Source organism: Nuphar pumila, chromosome 6, assembly GCF_984573655.1.
Source record: "Nuphar pumila chromosome 6, dmNupPumi1.hap1.1, whole genome shotgun sequence".
NCBI classification, from domain to species: domain Eukaryota; kingdom Viridiplantae; phylum Streptophyta; class Magnoliopsida; order Nymphaeales; family Nymphaeaceae; genus Nuphar; species Nuphar pumila.
Window position 1 is genome coordinate 1230878 of NC_143254.1, and position 16787 is coordinate 1247664.

At 37.3% G+C, this 16787-nt stretch overlaps 1 protein-coding gene and 1 pseudogene across 1 annotated transcript; both read left to right on the plus strand.

Moving 5' to 3' along the window:
* The first annotated feature begins 1076 nt into the window (after window positions 1–1076).
* Window positions 1077–10217, plus strand: LOC149833612 (prohibitin-1, mitochondrial-like; annotated as a pseudogene).
* Window positions 10218–12516: 2299 nt separating this feature from the next.
* On the plus strand, window positions 12517–15718 carry LOC149833613 (small ribosomal subunit protein eS21y). The gene is made up of 4 exons (XM_090010904.1): window positions 12517–12564; window positions 14316–14411; window positions 14637–14769; window positions 15485–15718. Exons 2-4 carry the CDS (start codon window positions 14362–14364, stop codon window positions 15545–15547), a joined length of 246 nt encoding a protein of 81 aa, XP_089867030.1. The 5' UTR covers window positions 12517–12564; window positions 14316–14361; the 3' UTR covers window positions 15548–15718.
* Window positions 15719–16787: the final 1069 nt, after the last annotated feature.

A 16787-nucleotide genomic window follows, 5' to 3' on the forward strand; every position in this document is an offset into this window, starting at 1 on the left:
ACAATATATTCTATATATCTTTAGTTGAATAGATTGACTTTTACAATCTATTCTATAAATCCTTAGTTGAATATCTAATCCTTATGAGATTGACAACAAGCAAATAATAACGAGAATCAATGAATTGAATGTGATAACTTTATTTATATGTATATGTCAAAAAGAGTTCAACAAACCCATCCTCAATACATGTTCGGAATATAATTTCGATGTTAGCTTTTTATTAAGAAGATCATCAGTCATCTCTTTGATACCAATATTAACAATATGCACTAAATGATTATTTGTCTTTTCTTTAACAACAAAATACTTTAGCTTCATATGCTTGCATGACGTAGTACTTTTATTGTTGTTCGAAAAAGACACTGCAACTTCATTATCACAGTAGACCTTAAGTGGTTTAAACATGTGCAGAATCGTGGGAGAGAACTGTTACGCAAACTGATCTCCTGCTGCGCCTATGAAAGAGGGTATCCATGAGCAACCCTCTACAAGTAAAAAATCAGAGGAAAAACAGAAAGGAAAACGTTGAGAGACTTTACCTTTCCATCCGGTATATTTTCGTTCAGAGGGAAGAGTGATCCTGCTCGCCGACTGTTAAAGAGAGCATGTGCTCATTGGAGAGCAGCAATCCCGTTGAGGAGCGAAGCTCGTCCGCCAACCACCAGTCATCATTCGATAGTTCGATGGCAGCCTCAGGTATGCTCTCCAACTGCATCTGTATTCGATGTTTCTGTGCGCAGGCCCTCCAAACATTTCCTTCATTTTTTCGATTTTAAATAGAACCCATTTCTCGGTTCTCCGGTGATTATGTTCTGGTTTTTATCTCAGAAGTTTTTTCCCCTCTTTCAAAAGCACCACGTTTCTTTGCCTTTATTTGTTTTGCTGCTATATCTCTTCATTCGTTGTATTCTTAATGCTCCCTCTCATCTCCATTATCAATTCCCTTGTGATTTTCGTTGCAAATGCCCGCAAAAAACTTTCTTTTTCCTCTTTTCTTCATGGCTATTTTATACAAGCAATGCTATTTCGTGGGAGTGTTTGCGTGCGATAAGTTGGTAGTGGGTTTTTTCAAGATGAATTTCAACAATGTTCGAATCCCAAAGGTACAGGGTGGAGGCGAAGTTGGCAGTCCTTGGCGGGCTTGGGTTGTACGCAGCAGCGAATAGCCTCTACAATGTTGAAGGTGGCCATCGAGCCATCGTCTTTAACAGAGTTGTTGGCATTAGACACAAGGTATGTGATTTTTTCTCACCCTTTGCGCATTCGCGCTAGTGCCCACCAAAATGTATGCTTCGTTTAAGCTTGTGTTGTTGCATTTATGAATTCCAGCAGTGTGGTATTCGACGTATGATGCCTTGTATATAGTCTATTCTTTCCTATACTTCGTATTGCTTTAGATTATTTATTTTTTTAAAAATACCAATATTTTCTTGTTCTCCTGAGATTTATAGAAAGGGAATTGGCCTACAGAGATATTGCCAAGGCTTATATGTGAAAAGATCAGGTGCAGTATGATTGCACAAATATTTGTGCATTAAGCACCTGATCACCGTCCATCTTGGGGACAGGCCTGTCAGTTGTGGGGCCCAAGGCCTGATGGAGGGAATCAGGTGCTTAATGCACAAATATTTGTGCAATCATATTGCACCCGATCCGGACTCGGCTGATATCGGTGATCATGATTGCACCTCTCCGAGATTCTCTGTAAATAGACCAGCCAGCTATCTTGGCTTGTTTGTGTTGTACCACATTGGTGGCTAACATCTATCTTAAACCAGTAGGAATGCTCATTAACAGTTGGAAGGATTTTGGAATAGCTCTAATGTTTTCACATTGACGAATGTGGTGTCAATTGCATGATGCCATGATCAATATCATTATATAGCGATTGTACATCATTCATTCTTTGATTTTTAAACAATGCATGCATCAGCCTTAATATTAACATCATATATTACCATGCATAAATATATAAATAAAACAATAAATTATATTCATGTCACATGGACACTCCACTTAGTGTGTGGCTCTTGTGTTGACTTGACGACCCTGATATGGACACCAGGCACACAGCACTTGACACAGTGAAACCTGTGTTGGACATAGTAAATACTATCTCCTGTCTTCCTTTTGTTTTCTATGGTCTTCATCCTTTTAATTGACATTGATTATGTTAATTTCAATTTCCAATTTGGATTTATCTTTTGTAAATCATGATGCCTTTCATTTCCTCTTCAAGTTTTGCATGTTTTAAGATAAGCATTGATGCTGCCAAAGTTCACCATGCTAGTCATTTTTGTGTACTTTTTTTTTGTGTATCTCTTGATGCTTTAATCATTGAATGTCTGATTTTGATGATACCGTTGTCACATTGGAATTCAATCCCAACAGGAGCCACTTTGATATGTAAACCTAAATTTTGTAACTATGAGCTTACTACTAATTGTACCTACATAATATTGCTTAATTATTGCTTTCAGTTTTCAAGTTTCATGATGAAAGATGGATTCTTTGTCTGATGATTTGCCTTTATTTGTAGGTTTGTCCTGAAGGAACACATCTAATGATACCATGGTTTGACAGACCAATCATTTATGATGTTCGTGCACGCCCTCATCTTGTGGAGAGCACTTCTGGAAGTCGTGATCTGCGAACTGTGAGTCCATAACGGGCCACAAATTAGTGCTCATGTTGCTTTACCTATCGATTCAGCACTCATAAGAATGTTGTGTGTGTGTTTTCAACAATGTATCATGATCTGCAAACTATGAGTCCATAATGGGTCACAAATTAGTTCTCATGTTGCTTTACCTATCGTTTCAGCATTCATAAGGATGCTGTGTTGTGTGCGTGCATGTGTTTTTCAACAATGTGGTGGCTGTGATGAGAAGGTTTGTCAGTTACGTGCATGTGTGGATCCAGATGATGTGTTCTTGTGTTAGTAACAGGACTGACCATGATTTGGACTGGAGTTATTCTGTTGGTAAAACTGGTGATTCTGATGGTTGTCCATGATCTGGTCAAGAGTTCAGTAGCAGCATGTGCTTTAAAGAAAAAAAATAAAAGGCTTATAGAAATAAGAATGAGGACACAATTTTATGGTTAGCTGTAATGCCCAAAGACCTTGGTACATGAATGTAGGATCATCTAACAAAAGACCTGATCATGTTGGTTTTTTCGTCAGTTTGAGTTTGGACAGGGTTCAAGGGTCTTTCAAGCTTGGTGGACAGGACCATTGAGCTTGGGGCTAAAACTTTTGGGTCTAAGTAACATGGGTACATGGGAAGGGCTGAGAGAGAGAGAGAGAGAGAGAGAGAGAGAGAGAGAGAGAGCCCAAAGTAATTCAACATTACCACTCATGAAGATCAACAAACTGTTTGAACCCATGAACTGAACAAGAGCAAAAGCTAAAAACAAATAAAGAAAGCACAAGAGAAAAGAACATCAGACAGATAAAACGGGCTCACGTCGAAGCCGCTTGCCCAGATTGTGGCAAAGGAAATGTAGCGTCAGCAGGAGGGAGCGAAAGATCACTAAGATGCAAACGCAAGATTGCATAAACATCTACCAAGATTTTTATGCACCAGGTTATGAGTGTTAACTGGAATATGACGAAAATGAGCGTCGTTTCGTGCCAAGAGAGAGAGAGAGAGAGAGAGAGAGATTTTAGTTTTTTTTTTTAATTTGTATCTTTCCTGTGGTATTTTGCCTGTTCAATTTTTTGTACAATTTAAAATTTTGAATCACGTGATATTTGTTAGAATGTAAACTGTAATATATATATATATATTATTTATTATTATTATATTTTTTTATTATTTTCTTTTTCTATTTTTCTTTATTTTCTTTTTTAGCATCTAGTTCAATAGAAACTAGATATTTGATTCAGTCAAGTTCCTGTTGGAACTTGACTGTGCAAATAGTTGTTGGACTGTAGTCCAACAGCTATAATAAATGTTGTTGGACTGTAGTCCAACAACTATAATAAGAGATGTTGGACTACAGTCCAACGTCTCTTTTGGAGAGCTCAAAATGAGCTCTCCTCTCTCTTCCATTCTTTTGTATATATAGGGGTGAACCCCTTCAATGTATATAACTATGCTTCTTAAGCATTTTGTTCATAAATAAAGTATTATTTATTTTTCAAGTGTTTTTCCTTTTATACCCTTTCAAGGGTCATGCTTGTAGTGTCTCCAATAGACACTTGTTTGTGAGTTATTCGTGCATTTGTTGAAGACCACCATTTCATTACACGGTATCAGAGCTACGAAATCCTTAGATCTTGAAGTGCGTCTGCCTTGATTTCCGTGCCACATTTACAAAAGGTGTTTCATCACCTTGTTCTTGGCTCAAGAAGATTTGTTTGAAGAAAGGCGAACTTGTGCTACAAAAAAAATTGGTTTTGTATCCTCTCTTATTCCCTTGTCTACTATTTTTCTTTTCTTTTTATTTTTTTCTCTCTCCTCCTATTTATTCCTCTCTTACCCTTGTAAAAGATGAATGACAATGATAAGATCACCATCATTCCTATGAAGCTAAATGATATTAACTATGTAATGTGGGCTTCGATTATGAAGCACCACATTTGGGGAAAAGGTTTATGGGGTATAGTGGATGGTTCCGATTTGGAACCTAAACTATCTCTTACAAAAAAAGAGGGTGATAAAGAGGTTCTTTTAACGGAAGAAGAGAAGAGTAAGGTGTTAGCCACTTATGAAAAGAAATAGAAAGAGTGGAGGATAGGGCATGCAAAAATTATGTCATGGCTCATCAATAGCATAGACATTGAAAAATGCACTAGTCTAGCTAAGTTTGAGCATGCCGATAAGGCTTGAGAATACCTCAAAAACATGTATTCCCTTAAAGATATTGCACATGTATGCAATTTACAAGACAAAGTTCGGACAATGACTCAAAAAGATAAAACTATTCGAGAATATTATAATGAGTTGTCCAAACTTTGGGAAGAGTTGGCTCTTCTTGAGCCCAAATGGCATTGTGCCGAAGATATCGAGCTTCGCCAAAAGCAACTCGATATAGAACATTTTTATTAATTTGTGAATGGTCTAAGGCCGGAGTTTGAATCCACCAAATCGGCCCTATTACATAGTGGAAAAATTCCTTCTATTGTTGATACTATAGAAGAGCTCACTATGGAAGAAAATATACTTAGAAAAAGTACTCCAAAAGTTGATGATGACTCAGTTTTAGCTGTATCTAGACCAGGGAATCATACTCGTACTTACAAGCCGCCTCATTTTGGAAGGCAAAACGACTACTTTGATAAAAGAAAAGTTATTTGTCATCATTCTCATGAACCGGGGCACTATAGGCCTCAATGTCCAAAGTTAAAAAGAAGAGAAGAAAAAAGAGTTGCATCTGTTGAATCCGAGTCAAAAGATCAAGATGCACCTGTGTCTATGGCTCAACTGATGGAAATCTTTCAACCGCTTCTCAAAGGGGTATCCTTCTCAACCGAAGCCTCAACTGGAGTGGCAGTTGCATCTTTCTCCGGTCCAGGTAACTTTCCTTGGCTTTTAGATTCTGGTGCTTCTTTTCACATGACCCCAAATGTTAATAGTCTATCCAAATGTCTTAAAAATAACTCAAGTGTGTCAAAGGTTTTTACAGCCGATGACACATCTCTTGAAGTAAAAGGAATAGGATGTTTTGAAAATCTTCAAAAATCCAATTTTTTTTTATCCCAGAAGTTAGATATATCCCTAAACTTAATTTGAATCTCTTATCTGTCTCGCAAATATCTGATTATGGATGCAATATATCATTCTCTTCTCATGCTTGTTGGGTACATGATCGCCAGTCAGGGAAGCTGATTGGGGAAGGCCATAGAGAAGGAGGACTCTATTATATGGACTTTTTGGAATTACCCAAGAATGCATTTTGTTATAATATTCAAAAATTAGAATTGGATTTATGACACAAAAGACTTGGCCATCCTCATAGGTCTAAAATTCAATATTTTTCAAGTTTGGAAAAATTTTGTAATTCTGAAATTTTTTCTTGTAAAGACTGCATTCTTGGCAAAATGAAAAGGTTGCCATTTCTTAGTAGAACTTTTGTTTCCTCACGACCACTTGAGTTAATATATTCGGATGTTTAGGGCCCCGCACCAGTTATTTCCAAAGGTGGTTATACATATTATGCCATTTTTGTTGATGACTTTTCTAGACATACTTGGATTTATTTTCTTAAACATAAATCTGATGTCTTTGCTAACTTCCAAATATTTCATAAAATGGTTAAAAATAAATTTCAAAATGATATTTCCATTTTTCGTTATGTCCAACGAATTTAAAGACTATCTCAATTTACATGGTATTACACATCAAAGATCATGTCCACACACTCTACAGTAGAATGACCTAGCCGAACGCAAACATCGGCACATTATGGAAACTACTAGGACATTGCTAATTGCAAATCAAGTTCCAAAAAGTTTTTGGGTTGAAGCGGTCCTAACTGCCACCTACCTCATTAATAGGATGTCATCTTCCTCATTAAAGAATACAACTCCAATAGAAAAGCTTGTTAATTTAACTCCAGATTATTATAGATTAAGAGTCTTTGGATGCAAATGTTTTGTTTTCACCAACAAAAATGACAAACTCTCTCCTCGTGCAATCACATGTGCCTTTTTAGGATATGTTGATAATAAAAAAGGCTACAAGTGTTTCGATTTTCAAAATGACAAATTATATGTGTCAAGAAATGTATCTTTTTTAGAAAAAGAAAGCTTCTTTGAATTTGAAAAATCCAAGGATGCCACTGAATACTCGTTTTTAATTGATCCAACTTCAAAATCTAATGAATGTGATGTTGGATGTGACCTTGACAATGATCAAAGTCCTATTGTTGTTGAAAATGATGATAATGAAGAGCAAATCCATAGGGATGTTAGTCTACAATATTCAAGACGTATAGAGCAAAATCTTCCATGTGCATTACAAAAATACTCTGAAGTCTCACCTAGAAGAACGTCTAGAATCTCTAGACCTCCAGAAAAATTTGTGTCTTATGAATCTTTTTCACCCACGTATAGGGCCGCCATTACATTAATACAATCATATGTTGAACCATCATCCTATTCTCAAGCCAAAAATCATATAGAATGGATAGAAGCCATGAAAATAGAATTGGATGCACTAGAAAAGGCCAATACTTGGACGATCCAAGATATCTCTCTAGGTAAGAAACCTATAGGTTGTAGGTGGGTATACAAAGTCAAAACCAAAAGTGATGGGACCCTGGAAAGATATAAGGCCTGTTTAGTAGCAAAAGAATATGCCCAAGAGTATGACATCGATTATGAAAAAACATTTGCTCCGGTGGCACGTATGACCACAGTTAGAACTTTAATAGCCTTGGCCTCCATTAGAACATGGTCTATCTTTCAATTAGATGTCAAAAATGCTTTTCTGAATGAGAATCTCGTTGAAGAAGTATACATGAAAACCCCACCTGGTATTAGTATCCCTAAGGGTAAAGCTCTTCGTCTAGAAAAAACTCTTTATGGTCTTAAACAGGCTCCAAAAGCCTGGTATGACCGATTTAGTCATGTTATGCTTGATATTGGTTTTCAACCTTGTTTAACTGACACTGCTTTGTTTATTAAGAAATCTGATGCAGACATCATTATTCTTCTTCTCTATGTGGACGATATGATCATCACCGGAGGCGACAAACAGTGAGTTGCAAATATAAAATCTCTTCTTAAAACTCACTTTGAAATGACTGACTTAGGTTTATTAAGATATTTTTTAGGCATTGAAGTTGCTTATTCCCCTCGGGGGTATTTGATATCTCAATCTAAATTTGCTCTTGATATCGTTTCCAGGTCTGGAATTACAGATGATAAGAAAGTAGACACTCCAGAAGTTGTCAATGTTAAAATGAAAATTGATGATGGAGAACTTCTTGATGATCCTACTTCTTATAGACAGCTTGTTGGAGCTCTTTCTTATCTTTCCATTACTAGGTCAGATATAACTCATGCGGTTCATACAACCAGTCAGTTTCAGCATGCTCCCACCTCCGTGCATATGGGAGCAATTTTGCGTATTATTAGATACTTAAAATCGTCTCTTTCACGAGGACTCTTCTTGTATGCTTCATCTTCATTAAATTTAATTGCATATACTGATGCTGACTGGGGAGGTGATCCCAACAATAGACATTCAACTACTGGTTTTTGTGTGTTCCTAGGTGAAGCCTTAATTTTGTGGAGGTGCAATAAGCAGCAGAAAGTCTCTCTTTCCTCCACCGAAGCTGAATACAGAGCCATGACAACCACCACTATGGAGGTTGTTTGGCTTAGACGATTGCTAGCGGATATGGGAGCTAAAGCAACGCAAGCTTCAAAGATATGCTGTGACAATAAAAGTGTGATCTACATTGCAAGCAACCGGACATTCCATGAGCGCACTAAACACATTGAGATGGACTGTCACTATGTCATAGATGAATACTTACATGGAACCATTGATCTGCCATATGTTACATCAGAATATCAATTAGCAGACTTATTCACCAAGCCTCTCGCTGCTCCCAGATTTCACTTCCTCTTAGACAAACTTTCGCTCATTGTACCGTAAGTTTGAGGGGGAGTGTTAAAATGTAAACTGTAATATATATATTATTATATTTTCTTTTTATTATTTTCTTTTTCTATTTTTCTTTATTTTCTTTTTTAGCATCTAGTTCAATAGAAACTAGATATTTGATCCAGTCAAGTGCAAATAGCTGTTGGACTGTAGTCCAACAACTATAATAAATGCTGTTGGACTGTAGTTATAATAAGAGACGTTGGACTACAGTCCAACGTTTCTTTTGGAGAGCTCAAAATGAGCTCTCCTCTCTCTTCCACTTTTTTGTATATATAGGGGTGAACCCCTTCAATGTATATAACTATGTTTCTTAAGCATTTTGTTCATGAATAAAGTATTATTTATTTTTCAAGTGTTCTTCCTTTTATACCCTTTCAAGGGTCATGCTTGTAGTGTCTCCAATAGACACTTGTTTGTGAGTTATTCGTGCATTTGTTGAAGACCACCATTTCATTACAATATCATGTGTCTCCTCAGGTCAGAATTGCTCTTCGAGTTCTTACTCGACCCATACCAGATCAATTACCAACAATCTACCAAGCGCTTGGTGAAAATTACAATGAGAGAGTCCTGCCTTCAATAATTCATGAAACTCTAAAAGCAGTGGTTTCACAATACAATGCCAGCCAGCTGATCAGTTAGCGAGAGGTACGAGCTTGTAACTTTTATAGATTTAAGGTAGTGGCTGCCATCATGGTCACAAGTTATGGTTAACTGCTCTCAATAACATTTGGGCATTTCAATTAAACAACCAACAAATCAAGTTTACATTTTGAAACTAACTTCATGCACTGGTTTAAACAGAGCTGAAGATGCTGGTCGCATTATGTACAAGTATTAGTCCCTTTACTCTTTTTGGTCGATGCTTGATAAATAACTGTCAACTTTGCAGACTGTTAGTAGGGAGATAAGGAAGATACTGACAGATAGAGCAGCATATTTCAACATAGCACTGGATGATGTTTCCATCACTAGTCTAACGTTTGGGAAGTAGTTTACTGCTGCAATTGAAGCTAATCAGATTGCTGCACAAGAAGCAGAGCGAGCGAAGTTCATTGTGGAGAAGGCAGAGCAAGACAAAAGGAGTGCTATTATCAGAGCACAGGTGAGAACTCACCGTTGTTTCTCTCATCAAGATCATCATTCCATTGCTGCATGTGTGGTTTTATTTTTTGGGCATCTACTCAAAGTTATCCTGGTTTTATGCTGCATTGACCTCCATGTTTCATTGCATATAACCTTCCTGCAACTAGTTTGTTTAATCTGTTTAGTTTGTGTTTATGTCCAGGGTGAGGCCAAGAGTGCCCAGCTGATTGGTCAAGCCATATCTAACAATCCTGCAATAATTACAATAAGAAAAATTGAGTCAAGCCATATCTAACAATCCTGCAATAATTACATTAAGAAAAATTGAGTCAAGCCATTTCTAACAATCCTGCAATAATTACATTAAGAAAAATTGAAGCTGCAAGGGAGATAGCACAGACGATCTCTAATTCTGCCAATAGGGTATTTTTGAGCTCAGAAGATCTGTTGCTGAACCTCCAAACGATCAATCTGGACACACCAAAGAAATGAAAAGGCGCTCCTTTCAACCTTGTTTTTGTTTGAGAGCGATAAAATCATAGTAAGAGTTCCTTGTGAATGATGTCTATTTACATGTCAAGGATCATGATGGTGGTTCCACGCAATCTTTGTAATGCCCTCTCTCTCTCTCTCTCTCTCTCTTCAAATGTGATTGCACATCATGAACGAAGAGAACGAGTAGAAAACTCAGGATCCAGTAGTGAACAAGAAAGTATGCTATAGGCTATGTTGGCCATTTGTCTGAGACTCTCAGACCGTTGTCTCAAACTTAAATGGCTGCTTGGGACATTAGGTAATATGATCTTGGATCATTTTAGCCATCCTAGTGGCTTCCCAGTATGCGCTTGAACTGCTAGCTTCAATTCATGTTGATTTAGTTGGGCATGCCTTATATGTAGTTGTCAACGTAGGCCTGAAGGCTTTAGGGTGACCATAAGTTTCTTTGCTTGAGAAAATTATTTTACTTGCCCTATTGTACGAGTCATAATCATTGAAAGCTTCCTAAAACCTTGTAAACTTGCATCAGAAGTGCGAAATTACACGCTTTCAAATTTTCAAAACTTTGATCCATTTTTTTTCTCGGAAATCTGTGTAATATATTCTAAATGAAGCAAGTTAGCTTTGTTCTAGGATGCTGACTATAGGGATGTGAACGGTTTGGATGTGGCCACTACCATATTCAACTAATGGATGTTGACTAAACGGATTAGCATTCAGACTCCGATTCTTTTCCTATGGTGAAATGCTTATACCAGATCTGCTTTTTTACGTGTAAACTGATTGAGAGATATCTGTCAAATGCAAATATTTGTTGGATTCGGTAGCTAAAAATCAAAACCCTATATATCCACATGCAGTTATGATGTGATACGGTTTGGTTTACCAAACGCAACTCAAATCTGGATATCCTATAAAATCTTCATTGACGTCCCTAGTTGAGTAGGATAATTAAGTCTATCTGTAGGGCTTGAGGTCAAGCTTATAATTTTCTTGAGATCAAAATGACAGGCAGCTGGGTTTTCTTGACTATTTTTAGTTTGCACATTAAAAATGCCCTAAGAAAAAGGATCACGTATATGGTTTACCAATAGCCATCGTCCCAGCAAGCTTAAAGCTCCCAAGCTGCTGAAATTTTGAGCATTTTTAGTATAAGAATGGTTTATTGCAGTTGAGATTCTCTTCAGGGATCTGAGGTAATCAAACACACCCTAAAAGTTCTAAGTTTATTTTTTTGTTGTCGATCATAGAGAGTAATATAATTTAAAAGGTTTTAAAGTCGAGCATAAAGCTGGTAAACAATTTAGGAAGTGGCAAGCTTCAATTTCACAAGTTCAAATATAAGTTTTTTTTTTTTACATGGAAAAACCACCCCTAGAATAATTAAGAGAGCTTACTCCTTGCCCTCAGAAAATATAAGCTCTAGTTTGAACCACCTTGTGGCAAACTTAAACCAACTTTGAGTTGGCTCATCAGACTTTTAGATCCTACTCTTGAATAATTACATCCCATCTCCAAACCTACAGAGGTCAGGTTTGTATTGGGTACTTTATCGGACCTAAACCCGAATATGCAAGTATGAGCATAAAAAATGCTGACACGGATATTATTTGGGTCTACTCAGACCCAACTCGTATTGTTTCTCAGGTTGGGTTTGCATTATGAGTTTTATTGGATATCCAACCCAACCTAGGTTTACCCATGCATTTTCAGTGAATGTAAGCTCTTTAAATTACGCAATCACGGTTTGGGTTTTCATTTTCTTGATCTGACAAATCATGAATCTGGCAACTAGTTATTCGGGCTGGTTTGGGTACACTCTGATGGGTCAGACCATCAGATACTCGACCCTTTGACAGCCCTATCGTGGACTAGGGCTGAAAACAGGTTGGATATTCAATCCGAGTCTAACATGGTATTTTTAAATATGGATCTTTTAAGTAAAATCCGAATGTGCATTCGGATCTGTTCAATTGAATTACTTTTAGATTCCGATCAGCAATTAAGTTGGATCTGGAATTGATCCGAATTAAAATCTGATTAGATTGGATTTTTTACATGTGAATAGTTTTTTTTTTCCTTCTATTTTTTCCAGATCCAGTATTAGTATTACAAGATGTATGTGGGATTCGGATTCAACCTTACCTCTTCTGATCGGGATTAGTATCTGGTAGGATCCGGATCGAATCTGACCGCACCCCTACCGTGGACCCACCCAAGAATCGCGGGTATGGATCTAAGTTGGTTTTTATATCCAACCCGCGGACATCACACGTCTATTAGAAAGCCAATAAAACCCTAGCGGCCTCGCCTCATCGCTAAGGAAAATCTTGGGTTTTTGTGGTGCGACTCCGTAAGAGCTTCTCTCTCTCTCTCTCTCTCTCTCTCTCTCTGTAGTGCTTGTGAGTTGCCCTAGTCAATTAGATTTCTGGGTTTCATGGTGGATGTGACCATTGCATCTGAACGATTGTGTTTTTTTTCATAGTATTTGCTTATACTTATGGACAATTTTTTTTGTGTTTATGTGTTTTCTTTTGTTCTAGAGGTCGAATCTCCGAAGGATATTTGTTTCGTTCTTTAGTCGATTATCTGGTTGTTAATGGTGGACGCTTGCTTGTTTTATTTATTTATTTTTTGCGAAATTATTCCGGTCACGGTCTGATCTTCTTCGGCTTTTGAAAACGTAAGGATCGAGTTGATTTTTTAGGTATCTTTTGATCTGTGGGAGATTGGATAAAACGGAGATCTTTACGTGCAATAGGCATTTGTTTTGCATCCTTAGTATCAATTGAGGTTTTGGGAACTAAATGAGGCCACCTTGATCTCTCAGGTGGTTGCAATGTTACCTTGTGATGGTATCGTCAGTTGTTTAGTTGGTTTATCGGAACCCCATCTTTGAATTATGTGGCTCAGATTGAATTGATATTAGATTTATGGTGTTGGGTTGAATCCTTAGGGAATACGGCTTAATCAACTGGGTCGATTGGGTACGAATGACTGCTAGTAATTCTGCTCCATCACTAGAACCTGTAATGAATTACTGACTAAATTCGGTTCCACGCAGTCCATGTTAATGCTAGGACTCAATTTGTATAGGCTTGTATAAGTCATCATGGTGTAGTGTGTCATCGGTTTGTTGATTCAAGGCTTTTCATATTTAGTTCTGGGTCGGCCTTCTTTGTCTGGTTAGCCCTTCCTGTTTCTTTTTAGGGCAAGTACCCGTGATTTTTTCATGCAGTTCTCTCCAGTGATTGATTGCATTTGCTTGTCGAGAAACCTATTATGATTTAGGGTATTGTGTTGTGTTGCACAATACAATATCTCAAGTTATCCCATTTATATAGATAACTGTGGTGTGTTGAACCTTTTCGATGCACCTAAATACCTGGTCTGCTGTCAGGATGGGTAATTCAATATCCCAAATCAGCCATGAATGGTCGCAATCAATTGCATTAGTATATCAAGTTTATCCTTTGGGTTTTGTAATTTATGTGGGAAATTCTTTTTCGATGGGCGTCTTAATCAATTTCTCATTGCTCTGTCTGTGAACTAGTTGTTGCTTTTGGTCTTGTATTAAATTTTGTATTATAAGTATGTCCTGCAACGCCTTTCATCATGTTAGTTCCTCTTGTTGAATGCTATGAACTACGACACACAAAATGAATAGGTTGGCTTCTCCTGGACAGGGAGTATGATGACTGACATTTGATAGCTATGTCATCATTCCTAATGGATTATTGAGTCGGCAACATTGTCAGTTTGTGATAGAAGTTGTTATTGCAACTAATACATGGACAAGAAATTAAGAATTAACTATGTTAACTGATAAAATTTTGATTTCTGATTACATAATTGCCTATTTGCATAAGTAAGACCAGGTACTTCTGGTTCTGTATTGTTTGAAAAAAGGTATAAAAAACTATTCTTCGATCAGCTGAGCTAATATATATTTCAATCCTTTAAAACTAAAATTCGGTTACAGCTTCTTTCGTAGTTTCTGTAAGTTGGGCCGAAAATTGTTGTGTGGAAATGAATTCTTTGGATGTAACGTAGGTCCTCAAAGTTGGGGTTTATCTAACATTTAGTTGTGGTATCTTGTTGCAGCTAGATTGAATTGAACTTGTGTTGCACTTCTTAAATCTCTGAAAAGATGCAGAACGAAGAGGGTCAATACATGGATCTTTACATCCCAAGGAAATGGTAATAAAATTTATCCGAAAATTAGAAATACATACAAACTCTTTTATAGTCTACAATAAAAGAAAACACATATGTACTCTTTTCTATGATTGGAATATTTTTTCTCTTTCAAGCTATACTTCTATCAAGTTGATTCATATTCTGATTATTATTCCTATTGATCTTTGTACATACATAAAGGTGATTAGATTTTGTCTCTTTTTTCACGTGTATCTTGTTGTGCAGTTCTGCAACAAATCGTCTCATTACTTCAAAGGATCATGCCTCTGTTCAGATAAACATTGGACATCTTGATGAGAATGGCATTTACACTGGTCAATTCACCACTTTTGCGCTTTGTGGTTTCGTCCGAGCACAGGTTTACCTCCACACCTGCACCTTGAGTAGATGTGATAAATTGCTTTTCCTATAGAAGTTTGCACGTCCTTTTGTCTTTGTGCCTACGTTGGAGTTATCCATGTTTCTGTTTTCCTTTTATTCTTTACTTTTGAGGGGGATACCAGGTATTGGTTTGAGATGCCCTTTTTGCCCAGGATATGAATTCTTAACGATTCTGGGTGTGATTAAGAACATAAAGTTAAAAATATGTTCTCGTTTGGTTTTAACTTGTTCTAACATTTCTATCATCTAAGCTAGTTTAGGAGCATCTTTTTAGAAACAATATACATGATATCTGGAGTTGGTGCAACTTGGTTTTATTTTGCAGTGAGCTGACTCTTGTATCTGGTCTTCATAAATAAAATCTTAGAACTTTCTGATTCGACAATAATAACAGAAGGAACCAAAAAGAAAAGAAACAAAACTAATATATCAGCCAGTGAGAGGACATGATGTGTCTTAGTTCCTGAATTTTGTGTTTTGTCCTGTCCTGTGAAAAAAAATTAGTTGGGATTACAATTCTTCTGGAAGAGAAAGGACTCAGCATACCAGAGCGAAACAATGTCGTCTTTCTTGTGCTGAAGTTTTATAATTTATATAATTATATTTGTATCCTTGGAAATTGTGTTGTAAAACTGAAGGAATGCAATTATAAAAAAGTTCATTTGGTTGTTATGCTGAGTTTTTTTTTTCAGGGGGATGCAGACAGTGCTCTGGACCGTTTGTGGCAAAAGAAGAAGGCAGAAATTCGGCAGTAGGAGCAAATTTTTCACAAGTTTTTTGCCTGTTGAGGTCCTAAAGTTTCTTGCTGACTTGGATTTGTTTGGCTTTTATTTCTTTTCACCAGTTTAGACTTTTATCCGGTGTATTCCATGTCTATTTAAACACCATTTGGTTTTCGTAAAGTAAAACATTTAAACTTATACTTAGCTCCTCAGTTTGAATGTAGGCCACTTTTCATTCACTGCATTTGTTTTGGTCATTGCAAGAGCGTATCAAAGAGTGCTGAATTGTTAGACGTTTGCAAAATAGAATCGCTGTGAGTTCCGATCTCAGGGATGGAACAGGTCAACTGGTAGTTCTGAACAGTGTGTGTGTGTGTGTGAGAGAGAGAGAGAGAGAGAGCTGTGCATTTTTCACATCCCTGGCAGGTGTCCTATGCAGCTTATGTGTCATTTAAGATTGTTACCACAATACGACTATTTCGGTGTAGATGTGGGTTGGATGTTTGATGTATGCAAAGCGACATGTTTATGGTGGGAAACTGTTATTACTGTTATCTTCATGTATAAAATTGTTTTTTTTTAACGATGAGGAACCCTCGCAGAAGCTATAGGAAACCCTGGTGGGGCCCCAGGACCACCGCTGGGGTTGCCTGCATGGCCAGCGGGTGCGGGGTTATGAAGGTATTGAGTTGAAGACCCAGGATAAGGTGCTTTTCCTAGTAAGCTAAACGTGCCCCTGCTATACCTCTGATAGCCAGAGACTGAAATACCTTATTAAAAAAATGGTTTTTTTATACGGAAATGCCTTTCGAGCTGGGATATCCTTATGCATACTTTCCTGTTCAGAAAGGAGACAATCACTGATATCCTTATGCCAACTTTCCTGGTAATAAAGGGAAACGATAACAAGCGACTGAACGAACGAGTTAAATTGAAGAGATCTGGCTTGCATGTATAAAATTGTTGATGTTTTTTTTTTTTTGAGGCAAGCTGGGGTTAGGCAGACCCCCTACCAGTTATACAACCATTGGGTTTTGAACCTGCAACGTCCCAACACAAGGTGAGCTGCACCTACCAGACAAGTGGAGCTCCCGTTGGTTAAAATTGTTGATGGTGGTATTGCTAAACACAGTTTTTAGGCTGCATGTCAAAAGATGATGCATTACTGAAAAGATTTCAACTCAAGTTGACAAAGTGATAGTGCTGCACAGTGTGTATTGCTAAATTCAGCTTGTTTAGGTTGCACTTTAGATGGTGATATGTCTCACACACA

Excerpts from the sequence above, each read along its gene's own strand:
- LOC149833613 (XM_090010904.1), top strand. The coding sequence starts at position 14,362 with ATGCAGAACGAAGAGGGTCAATACATGGATCTTTACATCCCAAGGAAA. Across the intron at positions 14,412-14,636 it reads CTTTACATCCCAAGGAAATG|TTCTGCAACAAATCGTCTCA; the intron begins GTAATAAAATTT and ends CTTGTTGTGCAG. Across the intron at positions 14,770-15,484 it reads GTGGTTTCGTCCGAGCACAG|GGGGATGCAGACAGTGCTCT; the intron begins GTTTACCTCCAC and ends TTTTTTTTTCAG.